Source organism: Pholcus phalangioides, unplaced genomic scaffold (assembly GCF_987345545.1).
Source record: "Pholcus phalangioides strain wild (caught in Gottingen) unplaced genomic scaffold, Ppha-v1.0 ptg000039l_1, whole genome shotgun sequence".
Classification (NCBI taxonomy): Eukaryota; Metazoa; Arthropoda; class Arachnida; order Araneae; family Pholcidae; genus Pholcus; species Pholcus phalangioides.
Window position 1 is genome coordinate 16,199,521 of NW_028301625.1, and position 25,144 is coordinate 16,224,664.

At 35.8% G+C, this 25,144-nt stretch overlaps 1 protein-coding gene across 3 annotated transcripts in view; it reads left to right on the forward strand.

Annotated features, from left to right (window-relative positions):
- Positions 1–23,968, forward strand: part of Oseg6 (intraflagellar transport protein Oseg6) — a 143,076-nt gene extending 119,108 nt beyond the window's left edge. Inside the window, exons 33-36 of one of the 3 annotated variants that reach the window (XM_089253481.1) lie at positions 8,954–9,104; positions 9,514–9,637; positions 10,623–10,699; positions 14,086–15,181. In XM_089253481.1, coding sequence (XP_089109607.1) covers positions 8,954–9,104; positions 9,514–9,637; positions 10,623–10,699; positions 14,086–14,197 — 464 coding nt within the window. In that variant the 3' untranslated portion in view covers positions 14,198–15,181. Of the gene's footprint in view, positions 1–8,953; positions 9,105–9,513; positions 9,638–10,622; positions 10,700–14,085; positions 15,182–23,898 lie in introns of those variants that run through there. The other 2 variants (XM_089253483.1, XM_089253482.1) reach the window with 2 other exon arrangements.
- The last annotated feature ends 1,176 nt before the right edge of the window (positions 23,969–25,144 follow it).

The following is a 25,144-nucleotide window of genomic DNA, read 5'->3' on the forward strand; positions in this document are numbered from 1 at the left end:
CGATAACAGCCATATCTGGGATTTTTCAAATCCCTATGCAACACGTCGAAATGCTCATCAGGTTCGTTGGGGAATTAATGTTTGGTGCAGCATTATAAACAACAATATTCTGGGACCATATCTGCTTCCACAACATCTGATTGCTGAAAACTACCTCATTTTCTTGAGAGATTGCCTCCCAGACTTCCTTGATGACCTTCCCTTGGCTATCTTGCAAAATCTTTGGCTGCAGCATGATGGTTAAATCAAGAATACCCAAATCGGTGGATTGGCCGAGGTGGCCCAATACAGTGGTCTGCTAGATCCCCTGATCTAAACCCTTTAGATTTTTTTATGGGGCCACCTTAAAGCGCTTATGTATAGGCATACGCTTGACTTGCAAGAAGACCTCTGCAACGTCCCTTGTGGGAGTTGCTTGCCCGGTTCGAAATATCCAGTAATTTGTAATAGCAAATGACAAGCGGAAAATTATCACAACTAAACTTTCGCATGAAAATGTTATTTATTATGTTCGGATGTAAGTTACGCAATTTTAACACTAGATTATTCGGCATAAACCCCTCTATTCAAGATTGACAAAAAGGAACTCTCTCACCAGTTTATGGTCAGTCAATAATCAGTCTTTTATTTGTCGGTCGGATGCCCAACGTTGATAGTCACTTCGATGCAGTGTAGCCCGGTCAGTATACCAGCGGAGGTCTCTCGGTTGGGGACCGGATCACCTTGATCAGCTCCAGGGGGGCCTCTCAGTTGTGGACCAGATCAACTCCAACGGGGGGCCTCTCAGTTGTGGACCAGATCAACTCCAACGGGGGGCCTCTCAGTTGTGGACCGGATCAACTCCAACGGGGGGCCTCTCAGTTGAGGGCCAGATCACCTCGATCAGCTCCAGGGAGCCTCTTGCTTGAGTGCCAGACCACCAAGATGTTACGTTACTGCATGTACCCTTGACGAGGCCAGCGTCTATGTTATTTTCCGTCCAACATCAGCAATGAAGTATTTTCAACTATGAAGATAAAATAGTCTTTTCGGTTCCGGACCTACCGGGAAACAAATTTAGACACTTAATCCATTTCATTTTGAACAACTATTGGATCATTTTCCAAGCGTAAGGCCAAATAAAGTGGTAGCAAGACGGAGAACCGTCCAACTAGAGGGTTTCAGTTGAATGAACACAACAAAAGAAAAGGAGGAGTGAGCCTTGTTACAACGTACAGCCGGTATTTAAAAGGAAAACTCCCGACCGCACGTGTCTAACCAAGCCAATCGATTTCAGGGTCACCTCATTTGCATGCGATTGCAGCCGGACATCGTCGCCATACTGTAACATGACGACCTGGGATCTCTTACAATCCTGTTGTTCAATTAATCTTGTTTAGGCCCCAGGGTTCGTTGGTTACCGGAAACCACCCAAGGCTTCCGCTGACATTCCGGTTCGGGTCAGTTAGTTCGCTTAGTCTGACGGTCGGGGGGTGGGGTCTCCTAGCCGTCGGGCGAGAACGGGGCCAGAGGTCGGGCTGCCAACGTCCCATATAAATTCTGTTTTACATCCATGTCAGAGATCCCAATAGCTCGTCTAGTTACCTTCTCTTTCCCTCTTGGGGGGGGGGGGGTCCAGTGGTTCGTCGGTGGAGGCCACGTTGAGTCGTCATCGTCAAACTCTACTTTAATTGTGCAATATATTAGTGCAATATAATATAAATGTTCAGCAAAGTGTGATATAAATGTGCAATATATTTTACCTCCACGCCGTCGGTGGTTCCTAGGACCATCTCACGGTTTATAATGTCATGAGTTTATACAATGTGCAATAGGCCTAAAAGTTGTGGATCCTGGCCAGATCTCCAATTTGTTATGTTTGGTTGCCAGATTCAATATTAGAATGTTTACAATATTTCCTTTTCTCTCATGAAATTATGTAAATTAGATACAAGCTAATGCCGTACCTTCAATGTTGTGATTGGTTCTTCCGTGAGGCATTATGGGAATGCTACTATATAAAAGCCAGTTAGAGATGTGCTTCACTGCTTACTACCTTACTTACTACCGATTCGGCTACTTAATCACTAAGGCGTCACGCCCTGTTATGGTGTGAGCTAGATCGTCTCATAAATGCAATGAAGTTATAATTGTAGAAGTGTGCCTTGGCACTTAACTCGTCTCATCGCTTGACTTCACGTGAGGTTTCAACGTTGTTGTGATCCAGTGGATTGGTTAGTGGCCGGACCGGCTACCCGCGAAATTTCGCCTCCAGTTCCATGTGCAGCGGCTGAGCTCTGGTCTCAACAATTGTTTGAAGACACCAAACCCGACTGAAGCTGGTACCGGGGAGTCTTTGGCTGTGAGGTAGACACCTGGGAGTGTCTATCGGACGATGAGAACTAACACGTGAAAACCTGGACATGGCGGTGAGATCGATCCCTTTTATTGTTTCATTGTAACATTGAGAGAAAAGCCTAACTGTGATAATTGTTGATAAAACGTAACATTAATAGTTTAACATATAATTGAATAAATGTTTATAGTTCAATCAAAACTTTTGTGTATTTCATTGTTGTCATCCACTCAATGGTTAATGGGGGAAAAATAAAGTACCGGGAGGTAACGATTACAATACGTTACAATACGACCACCGCTGCCGATGAATAGCAACATAAGGTAAGAATACATGTTTTTATGTGACGGCAACTTTGGACTTTTACTCCAGGGGCCCATCAGCACGTTACACCTCGTAGCCACCTTGCATGCGGCAGTAACAACAGTGACACCGTCCATGCTAGAGCGGGTTCTGTTCTCCATCCTGTAAGGAAATGTACTATGCAGTTGTAATTGTGTTAAGGTGTGGGTGGCTGCGGACACCCATACTTTTGCAGTGTTTTGTTTTTGTTTTCAGTTAACATCTGTATTGATAATGGAGTTGGTTGAGCCTAACGGCAGGATTATTTAATATTCTTGTGTGACGTCATGACTTGGTCCTGACGACCTTGACCATGACGCCAGGGGTCGTTCCCTTTGTTTTTTATGACATCACCTGAAACCAAAGCCTGGGATTGGTTGGCTCCTTTGGCTGCCAGACCTGTTGTGCCGTGACTGCCGTGGTTTTTCCGCTATGTAAGAGAGGTGTGCCACTGCATCGATGGTTCTCAGTTCATGCGCTGGTGCTGGTTATCTCCACGTTACGAACTTAGACCTTTTTTTAAGGTGAGTGAAGCCTATTTCTAAACCTAGAAGTTTTTTGTAAGATGAAACGAGGACGTGGCCCGGTGTGTCACAATCCCACGCAGTGCTTCTTCATGTATCTCAATGGACGGAGCACATTTTGAGCACTTACTAATCTAAGATGCAATCTTCCTTTTAGCCACTGTGGTGGTTGAGTGATCATAGTGACGGACTCAAAGGTCCTGGGTTCAAACCCCACCGTCGCCACAGTGGTGGTCGGCTGTAGTTAGTTTTCTGTGGTTCTCAACTTTGAGGTGCGAATGCAAGCCGATCTCCCGCTAAAAAGTCTTGCAAAAGATAGCAAAAGACCTAAAACGGTACAAATATTCAATCATTACACTTCACTCACAATTTGAAACATAGATGACAGCATTGAAACGTCAGACACAATGCTAGATACTCAATCAGACTGTCAGGCACACACACTCACATTCCCGGTAGAACTCACTCGGTAGTAAATTGACCACAGCGATAGATTGAAGTTTTATTCGGTTTGAGAGAAACTTCCTCTTACCAAATTGACCTTAAAAAACTTTGAGTGATGAAATTATTCTTCAAATTAGTTTTTTCGAATAATACTGGCTCTAATAACTACCATAAAACTAAACGTTTGGGAATTAAACGTTGTGATTAAAATATCTAAATTTTGGCCTGAAAATAAAACATTTTCATGTTTCCAAGGGAATTTTAATGGTTTTAAGGTATATTAGGGTGGCTGATTTCAAAACTGCTGATGGTTTCGGTACAGTATCAATATTTCAATGTAGTCTGCAGCCACTAATTTTTATGTAGAAATTTCTCTTTCTAATTTTTATTCACATTCCCATTTTATTCAACACATTATCACATTTGTATCATTACCAAACATCAGTGATCTTTATGTATTGATATTAAGTTTAGTGGGTGTAGTAGCCCAGACTGATGAGATACTCGCCTAAAAGTACCAAAGGATGTTTAGAGGTGTCATGAGTTCGATACCCGGTTCGTTCTCGTCAGAAACTTTTCTGACGCAGGGGTGCAACAGAAACCCTTCCCCCCATTCAATGCTTATCCGTGAACTCTGCCACCTCCCTAGAGTTTTTAACAAAAAATATTTTCGAAAAACCTTTGTGAGGGTCACTGCTCTGTGGCACCTCTGAAAAAGGTTATAGGTGCACCAGGATGCCACGGCACATATTTTGAGAACCCCTGGCCTAATGTAAAAAAGAACCACTATGAAAAACTGAATAATCATGCATCAATACACCAACGCATTGGGACGCCCCTGAAAAAAGGTTGACGATGAGCCATGAACGCGACGCACACCTTGAGACAGGGTTTAAGCTACGGTCGCATTTTTCACAAAATGCGAAAGAAAATCGTAGAATGTGAAAAAAGTAGCAGCCACTTTCGAAAAAATACGTACAGGAGGTACGCAATGAGACGTCCAACCATCAATCATTACATTAGCATTGCAGCATTTTGCTAAAGCTTTTCCCCCCATTTTCGCTTTTTTGCGAAAAGAATTTTTTATCCAGCTTAAACCCTGCCTTGAGAACCCATTGAATATTTTAGAAATAAAATATAAATGCACTATATATACTCATTGCTTTTTAAAGCAGAATTCCAGGCGTTATTTGTTTTCTTATCTCTCACAACAACAAATTAGTGGTCTATGCAATGCCATCTTATGAGCATCAAAGGGACTTTTCTGAGGCCCCCCCTACTTGTGTAGAAATTCCTGCCCAACTGTTCAACAGTTTACTCTCAAAAATTTTAACTGGGTCTCATCTTCATGAAGTCCCCTTTTGCAACACCCTTGAGGAACCTAGATACCGGGCTTGGAATTGCCCATGTATTATGTGGAAAGTTTAAAAGTAACTCAAGATACATATGTATACTATTTCAGAAAAAGAAAAAGTTCCCACGAAATATTGAGTCTACTCTTACAAGATTATCTAGAGTTTTTCAATTTTCACTTATATAAGGACTTACAATGCTTAGTAATATTGACTTGGCCATCGTGCAATTTGCCAGCACTTAACTGAAGACCCTCTTGTCAAACAACCAGGGAAGAAAACCAAGAACTCCCTTGTCCAGGGGTTCGCAAACTGTGTGCCGCCAACCTTCTTCGGGGGCACCGTGGAGCAACCCAAAGGTTTATCTAAGAGATTCTTTGTTAAACTGCTCTGCAGAGCCTCAGATAAGCTTTGATTAGGGTAGTGAGGGGGCACAGCGGATTGAAAAAGTTTGAGAACCCCTGCACTAGTCAGTAACATTCACTCACTCAATATATTTTCATTCTTCACTGATCTGTTATAAAACACACCCCATGAATTTATTTCACTAGAAATAAATATACATGTACTTTGCACAGCGCCTGCTTAAGTTTTTCAACTTCGAGCAGAGAATCCTCCTTCAAACAGTTTCTCTGAAGAAAGCCGGTAGACCATCAAACATAAAAATTATCTCAATCGATTCATGCACCTGTCACTTTCACTTCCATTTGGAAGATGAGCAGTGGCATTTCAAACATGCCTCAGACATACTTGAATACATTATGGACACATACGACAATTTCTGGCACATACCAATTCGTTTAAAGCAGTGGTTCCCAAACCTTTTGGGATTCATGGCACCCACTGCTTGTATGTCAGCAATCCAATAGTATGTGATAGCCACTGTGCGATATAACAATCCATCTGTATGTAAAATTTCTTTGCTTCAGAAATATGAAAATAAAAATATATATACTTTATATTAAACAATTATCAACCTACACAAACCATAATGGGCAGTTGCTAAAAAAATGTCAACAGAGAAACCCTTATAGTCCTGCTGGAAGGACATTCATGTCCCTTGAGGTCAAAAGTGTGTTGTATATATGTTTGTATATGCTTGTATAAATATGTTTGTATATGCTTGTATAAATATGTTTGTATATGCTTGTATAAATATGTTTGTATATGCTTGTATAAATATGTTTGTATATGCTTGTATAAATATGTTTGTATATTGTATAGATGTTGTGTATATGTATATATTTCGTATTTGTGTAGTTAAGGAAAACAAAAAACTTTCCGGCATTCTATAAGACAGCATTTTTCAACCTCTCTGAACCCAAGTACAAATGTTTGAAAGGAATTGACGGACCACATGTGTCCCATATTACGGGACATTCCTGTAATTTTTATTGTACCAGTTTTCTTACACATTTGTTTCGTTTTTCCAGTTTATTTGGATTTTTACCAATTTCTAAAGTCGTGAATACACACATCGTTACCATAATATATAAATTATATTATGATAATTATGGCAATTTTTTTTTTTCTGCAATACATTCTTTAACTGTGATTTCTAGCAGCCGTTTATTATTAAATTGCATTTTCCTCGATGATGTATGATGAACCTATATATGTTCCTACATGATATTTTGTTGAATGCATGAAGACATAATTTTTGTGTCATTAGTACTAGGAGGCCTATCAATATCACAAAGGTTGAATAATTTTTCCTTCAGTAATTATTAAATTATCAAGTTTGCCTGCAGACCATCTACACCATCGTCATGGACCATAGGTTGAGAAACGTTGCTATAAGAGAAATGTCTTGGAAGTGCACATACGATTGAGTAGTTGTGTTTGTTTATCAAATGTACACTACATGTGATATGTGCTTATGATAACAATGTAACATGATGAAAACGATTAAATGGAAGCATGAAGATTTTCTGTACTTGCATATCTTGGAATAATTTTAGAGAGGAAGAGAGAATATATATTTTTATTTTATTCTCTTAACATTTTTATATTTGTTTTTTCCAACCAACTTTTAGGGCGATTACCCAGTTGTTTTTAGTGTTTGCATTTGTATAAGTACACAAAACATAAAATAGAATTTGAATTTTTTTAATTAATTAAAAAATTAAAATAAATTAATCAATCGAAAAGTAATTAATTTAATTTGAAAAATAACACATCAACTGGAAACAAAAGGAATTTGATTTTTTAAATTCAAAAATTTCAAGTTCTTTCTACTAATGCATAACACTAAGTTTGCGCTTAAAGCAGGAACAAGAAATGGTGCCTTTCCGAATTTTGCTCCCCCACTGACAAAAACCTGGCTACGCCACTGCTGCCCTACTATAGATAATACTATAAAGATGATACTTTTGTGCTTTGAATGACTCCAAAGATGACGTGGAACAATTGTTATTCCTTATGAATGACATTGACCCTCACGTTCAGTTCACAGGCGAATGTGAAAAAAACAACAAACTTTCTTTCTTTGGCATATAAGTAACTAAACAAAAATCACATTTCCAAACCTCTGTCTATTGTAAGCCTTTCTCTGTCTCACTACCACCTCGTTTTAAATCTTGTCATCCCATGCAACAGAAACTCTCAGCGTTTCATACTTATGTAGCATGAGCATTTAATATCTGTTTAGATGAAAACACATTAGACCGTGAACTTGAAACCATCAGAACCATCATCTCAAAAGTTTAACCTAACAACCATAGATGTGCCTGCTAAAAACTAAGGTTTCAAGCCCCCTAAAGATGCTGTACACCAGGATAATCTATGGGGCATTTATTACATTCCATGTGGTGATTGCTCTCTTGGTTATGTAGGACAGACAAGGAGACCGATAAAAGCAACATTAAATAAGCACATTTGCTGTGCTAAGAACCAGGAATGTAAAAAATTGACCACCGCCTCTCACTGTTGACAAGAGGGCAATAGATTTAAATTTCAGGAAGCGAAAATTTTTCACAAAGTCAAGTCCACAGCTGATTCAGACTTCTAAAAAAAGGTGCTTATATTCAGGCTTTCAAAAATATACTAGTATAAATGACAATAAATTATTTTCATAGCTTAGATTCATTATGAGTGGGTATTCAAAGAAAATTTGAATAGACCAATCGGGTAGCTCCATTTTGCAAGCATCCAATCAAACTACTGCATTAGTTTTACATGCAAGCTCTCAGCTTCATTCTGACAACAATGTTTGAAGTGGACAGACATACTTTTTTCGGCTGAGCAATCGAGAGTCAAGATTTGGTATTCAATCCAAGTGGGATCCTCAGTCAGTGTGATAAGTGTTTAAATATCTTTTTCTCTGAAGACAACACCCATTGGTATCGAAATGCATTGGGAGTTTATGTATTTGCCTTATTCGTTGGTGACTTATTAATATAGATGCCTAGTTTAGATCGATTTGATTCAACAGAGATTCGAGAAACAGATTTACCTTGTGACTTCAGTATTCAAATCCTCAATATTTCCTTATTTGAGAACTTGGTGAACTTTGGCATGGTGCTCAACTCAGAAAAAAAATTCAAGGTTCATGTAGCTCTTTAGAAACAATAAGAAACACCCTATTGTGGTTTTTTATCTAAATGGCATATTGAAAATATATTGTGTACCTAAACATTTGTGGTACACTGTATAATATAGCTCACAATTATTGGTTTTGTGTCGAACCTGATCTGGATTTTTTTCAGTTGCTGGCTGCGCTATGAATATGATGATAAAAGTCAGTTCTCATGTTTGACAGAGATAACTGACTTGTTAATTCGGCTATAATTTTTGACTCATAATTCTTTAATCTAATGTAAGAATCTAAAATGAGCAGAAAAATGTAAAAATATGTTGAAATTATTGAAAACTATTGTTCCTAGAATTGAAAAGCTGAATGAGAAGTTGTGGTATATTGATATACCTGTTGTTTATTGAAAAATGTTTTATTTCAGACATTGTGCAGATTCTCACATCAACTGTGATTGAATGTCAAAGAGCTGGTTTGAAAAAATCAGCATTCAGTTTTGCATCAATGTTGATGAGACCAGAGTACCGTTTGAAATTAGATGTGAAATATAAGAAAAAGATAGAAAACATAGTAAGGTAATGATATTATTATTTTTATAACTAACTATATAATATGTAATAACTTTATATAATTAATTTTCTGATATAATCAACTTGATTTATGTGACTAAACCAACTTAGTCTAATTGAGTTATGTTCCGATAAACTAAAATTTATCAAAAAAATTAAACTATAAAATAAAGTGATAAAATGTGAACATGGACGGAGATACAAGGGCATTGCTTCCCCAGCGTCAAAGGTAGTCGACTGATCTAATGTATACAGTCGAATCCCGTTATAACGAATGCCAAGAGACCGGAGGAATCACTTCGTTTTTTCACTTTTTTCTTTATTCGTTGGTGATTTCTAAGTGTTTATTATTATTATAATTCAAAATAATTTCTATGCAGTTTATCCTTATGGTTTCAAGCTTGTCTTTCTTTAGAAAGCCTCAAAAAGATGAGATTGAAGAAATAAGTTCTCCTTGTCCATACTGCAATTCTATGGTACCACAAAGTGAATTGACATGCTCTGAATGTAGAAATAGCCTTCAGTTTTGCATTGCATCTGTAAGAATTTTTCTCATTTGCCTCATCTTTACTAATCATGGTACAGTCAAACTTGCTCAGTTCATAGTTCAATAAGAATTGCAAACAAAACAAAATTGAAATATAGAATACATATATAAAATTTAATGTTGAAGTCTGTATAATCATAAACACCAGAGAATTTGCAGCTGTAAGTAGTTGCATGGCCCTCATATCCTGGAGCAGGGCCCCTTGGCTAGGATCTTTGATGGTCCGAAGCCAGACTTTTCACAGGCCCTTCTATAGTGAGTTTATAGCATGAGAAAAGAAAAAATGATAATTGTTCTGGATCCCAAGGAAGCTAGAGCCCTGTCAGTTTACCCTTGTGAGGGCCATGAGTAGTCATTCTTTTTTAGTGAAATTTGAAAGACAAAATGACTTCTTACATAAGTGAGTGCAAATGATAATTTTGTGGCAGAAATATCTGCTACTCTAGAAAATTATTTTGCAATGAGAGAAAAGAGAACAGTCAGCTTAGTTGTGATCATGTGATGCTTGACAGAGAAAGCAAATATACAAAGTTTTTTATAGACTAGTACTCATCAAGAAGGCTTTGGCATCACATAAAGTTTAACTTTCAGGGTGTTTCTAAGATGGCCTCCAGGGGAAAGTGATTTATTACATAAAATGTAGGAATAAAATTCTGGAAAAAATTGTCTATGAATATGAATTTACCCTGCATTATCTTGTACAAAAAAATTGAACAAATTGAGTTATTTCTTCACAAAAAAAATTGAAAATTTTAAAAAAATAAGCATTTGCTAACATTTGTTTTTAATGGTTTTTTTAGTATCAAAAATGGAAAACATCTTAAAAATACCAAGTTACTCCTAATCAAAAGTTTTACTGTACATATTTTCTAAACTATATTTTCCTATATCCAAAGTTTAATTTTTGTGTAAACAACTTTTTTTCTCAGTTGGGAGTTCTCAAATTTTTATTATAACAATTTTTTTATGTCATTTAGGGTTACCATATAATTAAAGATGATCTGACATTGTGTCCAGAGTGCAAATTTTTGGCTCTTTATTCAAAGTTTAAAAGGTATGTATTAGTTCACAATTTCATTAAATTAGATGAACTACCCAATATTTTCTCTTTCAAATATTCCAGATATCAGAGTCTAAAGCAGCGTTTTAAAATTTTTTTGTTTCACAGCACACTTGAAGGTACCGTTGAGCTTCCACTGGACACTTTAAATTGAGATGTTTAAAAAAGTACAATTTCAATGATTTAATTATTAACAAATACAAATGAATTATTCATATTTGTAATTGAGATATAATAAAAATTTCTGGAGAAGTCTTAATTAGATATCCAACATTTATGCTTTTGTAGAGTATTTGATTCTTTGCAGGGTCAAAATTTTTTTTTATATTACTGGGATAAGTCATTTGAAGTATACAACCAGTTTATTACATAAGGATCTTAATTTTAGTTTATGCACTTATTATGTTTTTTTAGGAATTAATTTTGCCAATTTTTTTTCCCCTTCAAAAATTTTCTAATTTTTTTAAATTTCAATTTATTTTTGGGGATAGAAATGGATACAGCTGCTTATTCAAAATATGTGTGATAGGGCATCAGGGTTAGGTTTTTGACCCAAGAAACTAACTCGGTATTAAAACTATCAAAATATTACTGTCAATGATGTCAAATAGTTTTTGTTAACTTGATAGATATGTTATATATAAATATCGAAACACTTATTTTTATTTAGATTAAAGGGTTTTATATTCAGAATGATAATTACTGAGGAAAAATATCTATTTTGATATTTTAAATTTTCTGATCCGCCCAAAATTTTATTCCATATAATAATTCTCACGCAGCATCTGTTAATGCACTAATTAAACTCATTTATTTTCACCTACAAATTTCCTAGATCAGGGTGTATACATTCACAGAGCTTCAAAGAGTATTTTCAACCAAAGCAGAGCTGACAAGACTTGATAACCAAAGCATTTCTTTTGCACATTTGAATACAGCTTCAATTGGAAAACCATTGCATTATAAATGCTAGTAAATGTACCATATCATAGTGCAAAAGTAAGAATAACTAAGTTTGACATATACAAGCTAGCATTGCCAAATTAAATGACATTTTAGTCCCACAATTAAGCAGTTGAAGAAATTTTGGAAGGTCAAGAATCATCTTGAATCAAAGAATGTCAAATTGTTCCACAGTTTTCCCTTAAATGTTCATGTTATGCTTTATTCAAATTTTATAAGAAAAAAAAACCATATATATTGTCCAAAATAATTCTGTCCAGAGTAGAAAATTATTTTAGAATCATATTAAATATTTATTCTTTGTATAATATAGTCACTTTAAACATTACTTGCAATTAAAGTGTGCATTTCCAATGGGAATTTTTATATAAAAGCAATATTTGAGGTTTTTGGCATGACAGTTTAAACCGCAGTTTAAACTGTCAAAAACCTGCCAACCCTGTCCTGAAGTAATGGAATTTTGTTGGGAAAAGGAAAACCTTAAAAATATTCTGATAAATGATGTACTCATCGATTGCATGAAATTTGCTGACAAAATGGAAAAAATAGTCGGCCAGGGCAAAATGGCAGTTTAATTCACTCTGCATAACTTTATAATTCATAGAAAATTTACAAAAATAAAGTTTCAGAACAAGCACCTATAATTTACTCAAGAAATGTTCAATGTGTCTGTGGTCTGCAATAATTTGAAAAGACAAAGCTGCTTGTTCCACAACAGATCACAGTGTGTCAGTGGTAATGCTGTGGATCTGTTGTGTAATCCATGCCTGGACTGAAGTCAGAAGTTTACAATCCGATCACCTGCACAGAACAATCTTGAGGTACCACAAAGCCAAAAGATTTGAGGGTTGATGTGGTTGCCAGGCTGTTAGAAAATGATGGCTTATAATCCTGTTATTTTAATGGTTCTTCAGGAGCTGCTTCACTTGTGTTGCACAGAATGACAACAGACTTGCACAAAAGTTGTGCTATCCATACACTGACACTGTTGAAGTATAGGTATAACATGCAAAAGAGATTCATACCCCTGGCCAATGATGGTACAGGTAATGGGACTCACAGAACCTATCTCCCCAAAAAAGAATGGGCACACAATAAACACTTCCATACAGTGATCTTTGCAGAATCAAGAGATAATGGTTAGATTGAGAAAAGATTGTTGTTTGCTGATATTTTGCGATTTCACATAAGAACAGCTTTTGGGGATAGAAATGGACTTCATCTGTCCACAAAATGTTTCATTGTCCACTTCCATTTGAGCAAGAAACTGTAGCGAGAAAGCTTCTCGTTGTGGCAGATAGAAAGCAACTCCAGAATATAAGTAATTTTGTACAAATAACACTGCAGGATGTTCATTAGCATTTTACAGACATTTGTGCTGACAGGTATGTCAAATGACCACACAACCACATTGTGGAATATGCAGTTTTGTGCTTCCAACTCGTAAGAGAACATTGTTGACAACATATTGAACATTTCATAAGTAAATTATAGGCTTTTTTTAACTTCATTTTCATGTTTCCTTGAATAATGCAGTGTGAATTAAATTAGCATTTTACCCTGGCTGACTATTGTTTACATTTTGTGAGCAAATTTCCCAAGGATTATGTGTGTGGGTTATTGTTAAGTCAGGGCTGGACTCCCTGAGGTTAAAAAAGAATATCTGCAATAAGAAAATACAACCTCCCCCACGTTTGTGTATACTGGGTCTGAAAGGGATTAACGTAAAACATGTTTTACCTGCATTTATACTGGTTTTACTCAACATTTCTCCATTTTTTTAATTCAAATATCTCACTGAATATTGGACTTGAAAACATGGAATTTTTTGTTGGCCTTGGGAGAGACAGGGCAACAACTTTTTTACTGGGTTCTGGAGTACAGGGTGTCCGTATAAAAAGTTAATTTTTTATTTTAATAACTATACAACCCCTTGCAATATGAATGACTTATCTGAGGTCTACAAGTTATTTGGATACTTTTTCTAACTGAAAGTATGACTCTAGGATCAACGGTTTGCCATTAATTTTTGGTACATGGTGTTAGCTATGCACCCTGTATAAAAACATCATGTAGATCAGTGGTTCTCAAACTTTCATCTTCGACAGCTTCCTTGCCCTAGGGGGTATGTATCCGCAGTTCCCCATAATAGTCTAATATGGAATTGCTTCAAGTTATTGAATTGGCACACATTAGTAAAGACAAGTCTCACTTTGAAAACCACTGATGTAGGTAGTAGTAGATATTATAGCATGTTTATTTAATTCTATATATAAGGTTAAAAGGATGTTTTTGTAGCCATCTCAATTTATTATTACCTTGTTATGGTCCACTATTTTGACTTGAATTTTAAATGGCAAATATTTTGTGTCTTTTTCATTATACCTTTGTAATGTAATGTCTTGTTGTAATTTCAGCCTTCTAGAAAATGAAAAAACTTGTCCAATGTGCTTCAAAGTGCTGAACAAGGATACTTTAATACTTTTAAGTGATTCATATAAATATTTGTATCCTCAAGAAAGTAATTGAAATATTGTGAATTTACTGGAATATCATTGTAATAATTTTGAATTTCACCTTATATATTTAACTATTTAAAGCCAGATATTTGTTTTTTTATTATTAAGTTTTTTAGTACTTTACTACTCTTTTTTTTTTTTTAACTCTTTTATTTTTCACCCTCCTGTGGGAATCGAACCTGCCTTTCCAATTCAGGCTTTGTTGAGAGCTTTCATTTTCTTGCCCATTGTTCACAAAATCCAAAACATACCCATATTCCACATCTGGGTCATCTTTAAGTGTTAAAAATTTGGACTTTGGCTCTGCTAATAGTTGAAATTATGCTTCTCTGTATTCTTGAGAAAAAAAGAATTCCCTTCCCTTCTTCCTTATATCGCTTCTTATTAGAAAGCAATTGAACAGGCTGCTATCTATGCTCATCATTCATAGACAATGGGACCAGTTTAAGTGGTTAAAAATTTTAAATTTTCAGTACTTAATTTAGATGAAATAAAAAGAAGCTAGGAAAATAACGTAAAAAAAACAATTACACAGAATTACGAAAGAAACATTTTTTTTTTTTTTTTGGTGCCTGGAATTTTTAAACTGATTTTTGCTATATTTGGGTGCTGGTTTCAAATATCGAAACTGTTTTTCTCTATCAGCTCTAGCTAAATTATGAATTATTTTAACATAGAGTAGTAGTTAAGTTTTTATGTAGATTCGTTTCCTTCTGCTTTTTTCTTCCTTCGCCTCTATCCTGCTATCAGCTGATTATATGAAGCGTATTTATTGACATAACCTAGTGTTTACATCTAACATAACTATTGTTTATAGTTGGGAGGGTGTGGATACATGGCAGTCTTTGTTTTCTCTTTTATATTTTATTGTCTATTCAGATGTGTGGACCTTGTTGATCCGTGTGTCCAAGTTAACTGTGTGCTGCCCGACTTTTGTAAAGCATGGATGTGGGACACGATCCGGATATAAATAAAGTTTTAAGTGCTTTTTTTTAATCTGTTCCAGGATTCTCATTTCGCAAATCGCAAACATTTACATAACTTATAAAGTTTTTGTTTTGAGGCCTGATGAAAAGAAATAATGACATCCAGTCGAAGTTGTAATAATTATCCTAATGTATTTTGCTACATATGTGGTGTAATCCTAAAAAAGAACAGAGAAAAGCTATTTCTGATTTTTTTAAAAGAGCTTATCTTGGGTAATTTGGCATTAGGCTTAGTGACCAATATTAAGTTTTGACTCCACACACATAGTGTGTAAAACTTGTACACAATATCTGCTAGACTAATGGGAAGAAAAAGGGGTTTAAAGGGGTCAATACCCATTGCTCACTCAACCAGAATGAAAGAGGAATATGATATCACTTTGGTCATGGAGAAGATTGTTTCATGAACATCAATCAGTAATTTGTGTGGACTTGAAAATGGTTAACTTTCTCCTTGGTCAGCAAGGGGGCTACACTTAATATCCTTTTTCCTTGTGCCTATGGGATAGCAGAGACAAACAATACCACTGAATAGGAAAAGAGTGGTCTACGAGAGAGAGTGGCCTAGTCAGAGGAGACAGAATCATCTTGCCTCCACTGTATATAAAGCTAGGGTTAATGAAACAGTTCAACAAACCTATTGATCAAAACATCCCTTGCTTTGCATACATTGAACAAAAATGCATGGAATAAGTATAGAAAAACTTATAGCTGGAATTTTTGATGATCCTCAAATCAGACAGCTCTTTGAAGTAACATTCCCCGTATTGATAAGTGCCCTACAGAGCCACTTTAGTGATCTCTAAGTGTTTTTCAAATCCAAGTGATCTGGAAATGTGTCTGGTCCACTTAAGTGCTCTGGATTGATAAGGGCACTTATCAATACGGGGGGGGGGTGTTACTTCAAGTGCCCACAAACTATCGAAAGGTTTTTCTCGTTTTTGGCGCACAGAGTAAGATGCCATTAAAAATATTTCGTATTTTCATAAAGGGTGGTTGATGACGTAAGCATTAATCCAATGGAATAATACACTTAGGCAAAATCAATTTGAAAGTCTGGGGGGGCATGATGATGTCAATTTATATATATGCATATACACGAGATTAGTTGACTCCGCCATTGACACTGGGGGGAGCAATGCCTCCCACGCCACTCCTCATATCTCCACCCATGATAATACAGTTACCAGGTATAATTGTAATTTCTTTTGTGAAAAAATTCATCGATTCATTAAGCAAACTCATTTCAGTAGATTTATGAAGTATATAATAATCGAAATTCATATTTAAAGTTTGGTTCATTATTGGCTTTATGTGGTATTTTTTAAATAAAAATCTGGTGTACATTCGTTTAAATAATTTGAATGCACTTTTTTTCTCAGATTTTCCATTAATCTGGCATTTTCAGCAATATGGCGTACATCTGGACTGATATGTGCCACATTGCCGAGAGATTTCCCCCTCCCTTCAGTTGGGTATAAGTCAACAAGGGATAAAAGCAGAAAATCATGAATTCATTTTTTCCCCCAAAAGCAACCAATGTAAATAGGCACCAAGTTTCCCCCACCCTTTCTAGTCTCAGACAAAGTTATTGATTCAAGCTTATCAGTATTCATTTATTGTGAGATTATACTATGCACACAAAAATATTATTAATAATAAATTCATTCAAATTATCTTAGTTGCAAAATGTAGAAATTTCTAGTCTATTTTGTATTTTGCTGTGATTATTGTTTTTTGTTATCTCAAGTTTTCTCACTATGCCACAATTCAACATCTTGGAGATGACTTTTTATTGATTTTATGGAATAATAAAATTTCTATCATTTATGTTTTTGCTACTTTTGGAAACTGATAATTTTACTTCATTTCACTAAACTTCACAATATTAGGTATATTTCTAGTAGCCATTAAATGTGATGGACTGCTCAAAGGTAAAGGTTTATCATGATCAGTCTCAGGACTGTGCAACTGATGTAATTGCACAGGGCGCCAAATCAGGGCCGCAACTGGGGGGGGGGAAGCAGGCGGGTCTCTGCGCTAGACCAGAGGGGGCGCAAATTTCATTCTGAAACGTCTCCTTCAACATTACAAGGGACGTCAAAATGTGCGCTTGCCCCAGGTGACGACGCCTCTAATTGCGTCCCTGCACCAAATTTGGGGGGGGGGGGTGCTGAAATGAGTTAGAAAACTTAGATACACGCATAAATAGAAAATAATCCTTATAAGGTAATTTAAAAAAGAACTTTTCATGTGCACAGTAATTTAAAGATGAGAAAAAAATTCAATATTTGAATTTATGAGTAGTGCACATACAGTGCATACTGTATACCGATTTTGTGGTGAAGATAAGAATACACACACATACCAGCTTTTTTTCTTCGTTAATTCTTTGGAGATTTTCGGCAGTTTGCTTTCTTTTGTTGTCCAGTAGCGATGGAAAAAATAAAGATAATTGAAAAAAATCATCTCCCTCCCTTTTTCTGCTAACAAGAAAAAGAGTGTTTCCCCTGTGTTACAGGGTATAAAAAAGAGGGTTTTTTTGAAGTGATGACCAGAGAGGTCTGCGAGTTCCCACCCACCCCCATTCAAAACATGGAATCCAATCGCCATCGCACTATGTATTTTTCAATATATTGATGTATAAAATATGTCTTATGATTTCTAGGCCCTCTTTGAAAAGGGATCCTGCACTTCCACGCCATTTTCTATCTGTCTTACAAGGAGCAATTAGAAAAAAATGCAGTACTCTCTTTCACTGGGAAACCATGTGTTGTGCCCCCCACAGATCCCTAGTCTGTCTCCCGCCTTACCAAAATTTTCTAATAGTACAATGCATGAACGTGGACCAAAAAATTATAATGAACCACACATTCACACACAACTAAACACCTTTCGTTGTTTCAGAAACCTGAGTTTCAAATACCCAGGCACAGAATTAAGCAGGACCGCAACAGAAATTCACTCTGTCGCTCAGGGCCAGGTTCCATTTTGTCTCCCCACCCCCAGTAATATTTAAAGCTTGGTTTTCCTAGACGTAGGTTTTCTGTGCTGTCCTCACCGCGATTCTCCGCACCACACATTTGGAAGAGTCAAATGTGTGGTGCGCCGTGCGTTTCACAGATCTTCTCTTCATTTTTGTTGCGTTTTCTTTCCCTTCAAACCGAAGCATGCAGATGACAGAGTAGCTGATGCCAGTGCCATATACTATATAGTCACCCTGAGTTGATGTGCCAAACTAGGAAAACATAAACACATAGCAGTATTACGTAATAAGTTTCTGCCGGCACGAAATGATCCAGTTAGGTTCATGTGGCGCAAAAAGCCTATTCCTAGGAAAACCCGGTTTTTCAGAAAAAAGTGTAAACTTTTCTCTGTATGTAATAGCAGCCACACCGGGAAGCAAAAAAGAATTCCTTTTTTTTTATGCTTTCAAAAAACTAATGAGGACTTTTTGTTGAAAATCCAATTTGATTTTTTTTTAATGACAATTGTTGGAAACCAGATTCAAATAATTATAAACCCCTCCCAATTCTGTTTATGAACTAAGGAAGACGGAAAAATATATTGCTTTATTTCAGGGATGGGCTAGTCTTTTTCTCTCATAGTGAAGGAGAAAGCTTCGTAGTTCTGGTAGTGGCTACCAGCATTAATTAAGAAGAAACCATGGTAGGCGATAATAGGAATGTAAGCGATATTTGGTCCCCTTACCAAGACTAGGGGAGGAAGGAGTGGCAATTGCCACGGGCAGCAAAATTTATGGGGTGGCAATTTCGATGTGGAACAAAGAACACATTACAAAATTATCAAATTTTAAAATTGTGGGGGCGGAAAATTAATGTTTGCCCCAGGCAGCAAAAATCCTAGTTATGGCCCTGCCCTGTATAAATTTTGTTAATATTGTAATTTTAATTCATATTTTGATAAATATTATATTACTTCAAATTTATATGATTTTCACAATATTGCACTTTGAATATGATGGCACTTCACTTAAGTCATCACTCCACTTGAGCCGCCATAATTTTTTCATAACATGAGTGACGACTTACCAAAGTTTTACTATATTTCAATACTGATATATTATTGTGAAAAAAGTAAAACTCTTATTACAGTCCCAGCATTACAAGACTTTAGATTTGAAACTTCAAATCTAATGGTTTGAATATTGATGCCTTCCGTGCACTGGATTACATTGGTACAAAAATTGGGGGGGGGGCGACATACAAATTGGCATTCTTATAGATTTAGTTCAATTCCTTTGTAAATATAATTACTTTCAAAAATCCGGCTCTTTCTCTCCCATTCTTTAGTTCTCCCTCCAGACCTCTTTTTTAAAGGAAAAACATATGCATATAAATATGTTCCACAAAATCGCAGACAAGAACACAAAGAGGAAGAAGAATTGAAAAAAAATCAACAAAAAAATTATGCTGTGTGTGTGTGACAGACCTCAAGGGACTACAAGTGGGATGTGAAGAAATGTAAAATGTCACCACATGCAAAGGCTAGAGGCGGATTTAACGGCGGGCGCACCGGCACGCGGCCCCGAAAAACACAAATGTCTCACTTTTTTCTAATTTAAGGGGCCCAATATTTTCTTTTGCGCCTGGGGCCTCTACCGACTTTAATCTGTCACTGGCAAGGGCGCAACTAAGAGGGAGCAAACAGGTCTTGTGCAGACAGGGCAGTAATGAGCTTTGGCTTGAGTTAGGTCTGACTGTCCAGGTACGCTCCCGTTCAGTACATCTGAGCTCTAAGGAAAGATTGAGATTTGTTGCCTTTGTAGTCTAGGGCAGTGATTCTCAACCTTTTTTTGTCCATGACCCCCTTTCAACCATTTCTCATTGCTGTGGCTCCCTTGCGAACATGAATAATTTTCTACTCCCCCCCCCCCCGTTTTCCCATTAGAAGATAGTTATTCAAAAATTGTCAGAAGTATAAATATTTTTGAATTTAATTTGATTAATTTTTAATTTATGAAAATAATGAAAAAGCATAATAAACATAATAGAATACAGTAAAAAAATAGAATAAATCATTTTCAATCAATGTAAATGCTGCGCTTGAAGAAGGCACAATGTCATCAATTTACTCTACTGGATGAAATTTTTATATTTTCCAAATTAGTTTTTTGTATAAATGATTATGATTTCATTGAGAAATGTCAGTTGTACCTTCCAAAATACGCATTCTTATAATGATAAAAATCTCAAAAAGTGGTAGATAGCAGTTTTATTAATTTTATTCTCTTCATGCGGATAAAAGTAGTAATGAGGGAATAGCCACACAAATGAATCACAATTGGAAAGTTCAACCTGTCACATCGTTTTCAACAATAGTACATGTATCAAGGATATAGGTTCATGTTCTAGCCCTACTATGAATTTAAAAAAATGAACTAAAATACGTGTGAAAATTTTTTAAATATTTGTGTGAACCATTCAGTCCAGAGAAATCATACACGCAGTGACAAAACTGTTCATGTGATCAGAATAATGATTCATTATCAGGATTTTAAGCCCATCGGAAAATATAAATAATCAGATTTGCAAATAAGAAAATTATCAGTATAATGTTGACTTGAATTTCGATACGGTGAAAATGTGATATTTCGTTGGATGACAAGCTACCTTCAAGTGGCTTTTTGGTTCATAATGTGGCCACTCTCTAGCAGGCTAACAAAGCAACGTGCGAGTTGGCTTAAACACAACACAATATTTCACATAACAGTCCGTACTATATTTAATAACCATTGGTCCTAGAGCCATACTTCCAGTTAGAAAAAGTACCCGAATAATGTGTAATACTCAGATATTTGATTCATGTTGCCAGGGGGTGCATAGTTATTAAAATAAAAATGTTAATTTTTTATGCGGGCACCCTGTGCCCCAAAACCCAATTGGAAAGTTGTTTCCCGGTCTCCAACAAAAAAATTCAACATTTCTAAGTTTAAATTTTCATTGAGATATTCGAAAAAAGAAAAAAAACAGCATTAAATGAGGAGAAACCATTTTACCCACATTTAATGCTTTTTTCCCCCAAATTTCCTCAATTTTTCGCATTCGCTTATCTCGGTAAATAGACTTAGAAACGTGAAATTATTATAGTTGGCATTGGGAAAGACAGAGCAACAACTTCTTAATTGGGTTCTTTGGCACACGGGGACGATATATAAAGTTGTTTTTTTAATTTTATAACTATACAACCCCTTACAATATGAAAGAAATCTGAGTTGGACATGTGATTTGGATACTTTTTCCAGTTGGGTATGTCTCGCCAGTAAAGTGTCATTCACCCTGTTACCCATGCAGCCTGCATATACACGTAAAAAGTAGTTTGAGACGAAATACATTCAACTCTCATTTTAACGAATACCATTATAACAGGAAAAAAATATCGCTTTAACGAAAACTTTTCTAATCCCCCGGATAAGTTTACATAGGAACAATATAAAAATCTGGAATTCCTTTGTAACGAAATTTCGTTATTACGAAGTGATTTCTCCGGTCTCTTGGAGTTTTGGTCTAGTGGGGTTTGACTGTATTTCCCCCCAAAAAATCTGACATTTTTGCAGTAAAGTAATTGAACTTCAGCAATTTGATCTGAAAACTGTCCTTTTTATAATGATTATGTCCTTTTTACTTTTATAAATTTAGGAAGGAAACAAAAGGGAGAAAGGGGGGGAGGAGAAAAATAAAAATGGCCAAGACGGGTCGGTTGTGCATAAATGCCTCGAAATTCCACTTGTGCGCAAGGGGATTCGTGCCTCACTCTCAGTTTTATGACAAAATTTCACATCTATGAGACGTATGACTACGGGCAAGATTAATCTATATATATATAGCTTTCAATATTAAAATATTTCATTTATACGAAGCACAATTTCAATTATTTGACATTTTCATTTTGATTCGAACTCCAAATCTTTGACATTTAGACATCATTTCCAACTATCAAATACAAGTAGTTTTTGCAGATTGTGAAGTGTCGCTGAATTAGCTTGTATGCATCAACATTATGTTATCAACATTAAAAACCATAAATTTTAGGTTGACAGAAACAAAGAGATGCATTGAGCCGGTTGGACATTTCAGAGTGAAGACTTACCTGAGAATTTATTGCACTTTTTTTAGAAATCAGCAGATGCAGTGAGTCTCTTAATCAACGGATTTAAATTAAACTATTATGTATGTCTTTAAATGTAATCATACGCCTTTACTATTATTATTTATTTAATAAATTCCCCACCAGACCACTCAGTGCGGGTTGAAGATAGCTTTGTGCTAAACTAGATGGCTATCCGTCTGTAAATGCATGAAAACAATGGGTTTTTTTACAAGCTTTCATTTTTCACCCATATACTTCTTGGATTGCATTTACTACCAGTACTCAAAAGAATGTCAATGAATGGTCAACAAATCTTTGTCTGCTTTGTCTTTATGGCAGCCCTCTTTGAATGAAAAGTCTTCGAACATACACACAACTTTCTGTCTTTACAGTTACTCCATTTTCCTTTAAACCACTTCTATAGTTTTTGTCAGGGCCTACTGTCACCCCGAAGTCGCAAACCCACCGAGATTACATGCAACACTTTTTTTATTTCCTTCCTCATGTTAATGTTACTTGAATAGCGGAAAAATTTCTAAAAATATATTCTATGCATTTTGTTTGAAATTAATTTTCTTTTTAGTCAGTGACTAAAAAAATTTTAATTCCACAAACTTCTTTGTGGCCCCCGTATCAGTAGCCGTGGCTCCCCTTTTGCCAGATTTTCATCCGTGGCCCCCCCTGGAATATCCTAGGGCCCCCGGTTGAGAACCACTGGTCTAGGGGACACTCGCCCAACAAGTGAGAGGACATGGGTTTGATTCCCGCAAGAGTAGTTTAATTTTCTTTCTTTCTTGAATTCAACTTCACATCAGCCAGCTGTCTTTCCTCATTATGTATGTAACTCAGAATCATTCAATCTTTACAGTACAGGTAGAAAAACTGGACATTTCTGCAAATGAAAAATTACATGTGCATTTGCTAGAACTGTATGAGGAAACATTTATGCTGATATCCTATGAATACATTGTACCGAGGTGGTCTTGGGTATGGATTTTATACATTAAGACATTGAATTTGTAAGTCTCTAGCACAGATCTGGATCGGACCTCAACCAAGAATCCTGTCACCTCTATTTTAGAACGGGTTGCTGCTCGTCTGCAATTGATTGTGGAGTTCTGTTAAAAAAACCTATCTCTTGATAGGATCAGCATCAGGTACAATCATCAGATATTATGAAACCAACAAAGTATCGATGTTTGATGGACACTGTAGAATTCTTAATCAAATTCGCATTTTCCATTTCAAAGTCTTCAATTGCTGGAACCAAAAAATAGAGACCAGTGAATCAGAAAACTTCTCTGGATGAAAGTGTAAATTAGGGTACCTTTTGATTTAAATTAGGGGCTCTACCTTTTGATTCTAGAAGTTGAAGACTTGTATGGAGAAGGAAATTTCATTTGCCGTCAAGATTTTGCCTATATGAATTGCTGCAGCATTGATATCATTATTATTATATCATTGATTCATAGACATAGTCAAACTTTTCATAGCAAATGAAATTTCCTTCTCCATACACGCCTTCAACTTCTAGATTTAAAAGGTAGACAACCTAATGTATACCTTCATCCAGAGAAGTATTCTGATTCATTGATCTCTATTCTTTTGGTTCCAGCAGCTGAAGACTTTATTTGAAGGTGGAAAATGCAAATTGGATCAAGAATTTGGCAGTGTCCATCAAACTTCATAGATGCTTTGGTGGTTTTGTGATATCTGATGATTGTACCCGATGCTGGTCCTACCAAGAGATTGTGGAGTCACACGCTAAAAAAAAGCTGTATATCTGTTAGAAAAATATGATATTTGTTTTGAGTGCTGTAGTGTACTCTCTACTGCCTTTGCTATCATAATTCGAACGCACATTCTATGATTAAAAAAATGCTTGTTTAGATGTCTTATATCACCTCTTAAAGTTTTTCCCATGAATTTAAAATCATATATGTATTACATGTGAGAAACATCACCCTCCTGCCACCTATCAAATAAAACTGTTATAATTCTCGAAGTGAAATTAGCGACCCATTTTTATTAATGTACCATATGAGAAAAAAAGATATTATTTAATGTTTTATAATCAATATTAGTATCCTGGATGGGGATAGAGCCCTGGGTAGGGTGGGATGTCATGAGAAAAAATATGGTTCAAAGGAGGCTATAGGCTAAAAAAGGTTTAGAACATAGTTTTCCCAAACTTTTTTGTTCCATTGACCTTCTTTAAAAATCTTTTGTTCTCATCACTTGAGTCAATCCATAGGATCCTATACTATACCCAAAGCTTCTACCACCCCTGACCCTAATCACCTCCTGGGAGGCGATATCACCCACTTTAGGAAACACTGCTTTACTGACCATTACAGCAAGTATTATATTACACAAGAGAAACATCTTCGAACTGGAACTTATGCTGCCACCTATCAAATAAAACTGCTATAATTCTTCCATTGAAATTGATGACTGGTTTTTGATGCGTCTGCATGAAAAAATCCTGAAAAAAATATATTAATCAATATTTTTTAGCAATAACATTAATTAAATTATCAAAATTTTAATAGTTGTCATTTGTTGGCTGTAAAACAATATTAGCAAAACTCACAAAGTGTCACCACTGTGATCGTAATGAAAAAGAGTATAAATAGGAAATAATTTGATTCAAGCTTATATCTTTTTTTACTATAATCACAGAAAGTGAAGGACTGCTATGCGAGTTTTACTAATGTTTCATTACCACGCACAAGTAATAACTGTTAACATTTTTTAGACAAACTTGAGAACTTAGATAATATTATTGCTTTTAAAATATTCGCTAATGTCATATTATATTGTTTTTTTCATGCTGCAGATTAATCAAAAACCAGTCATAT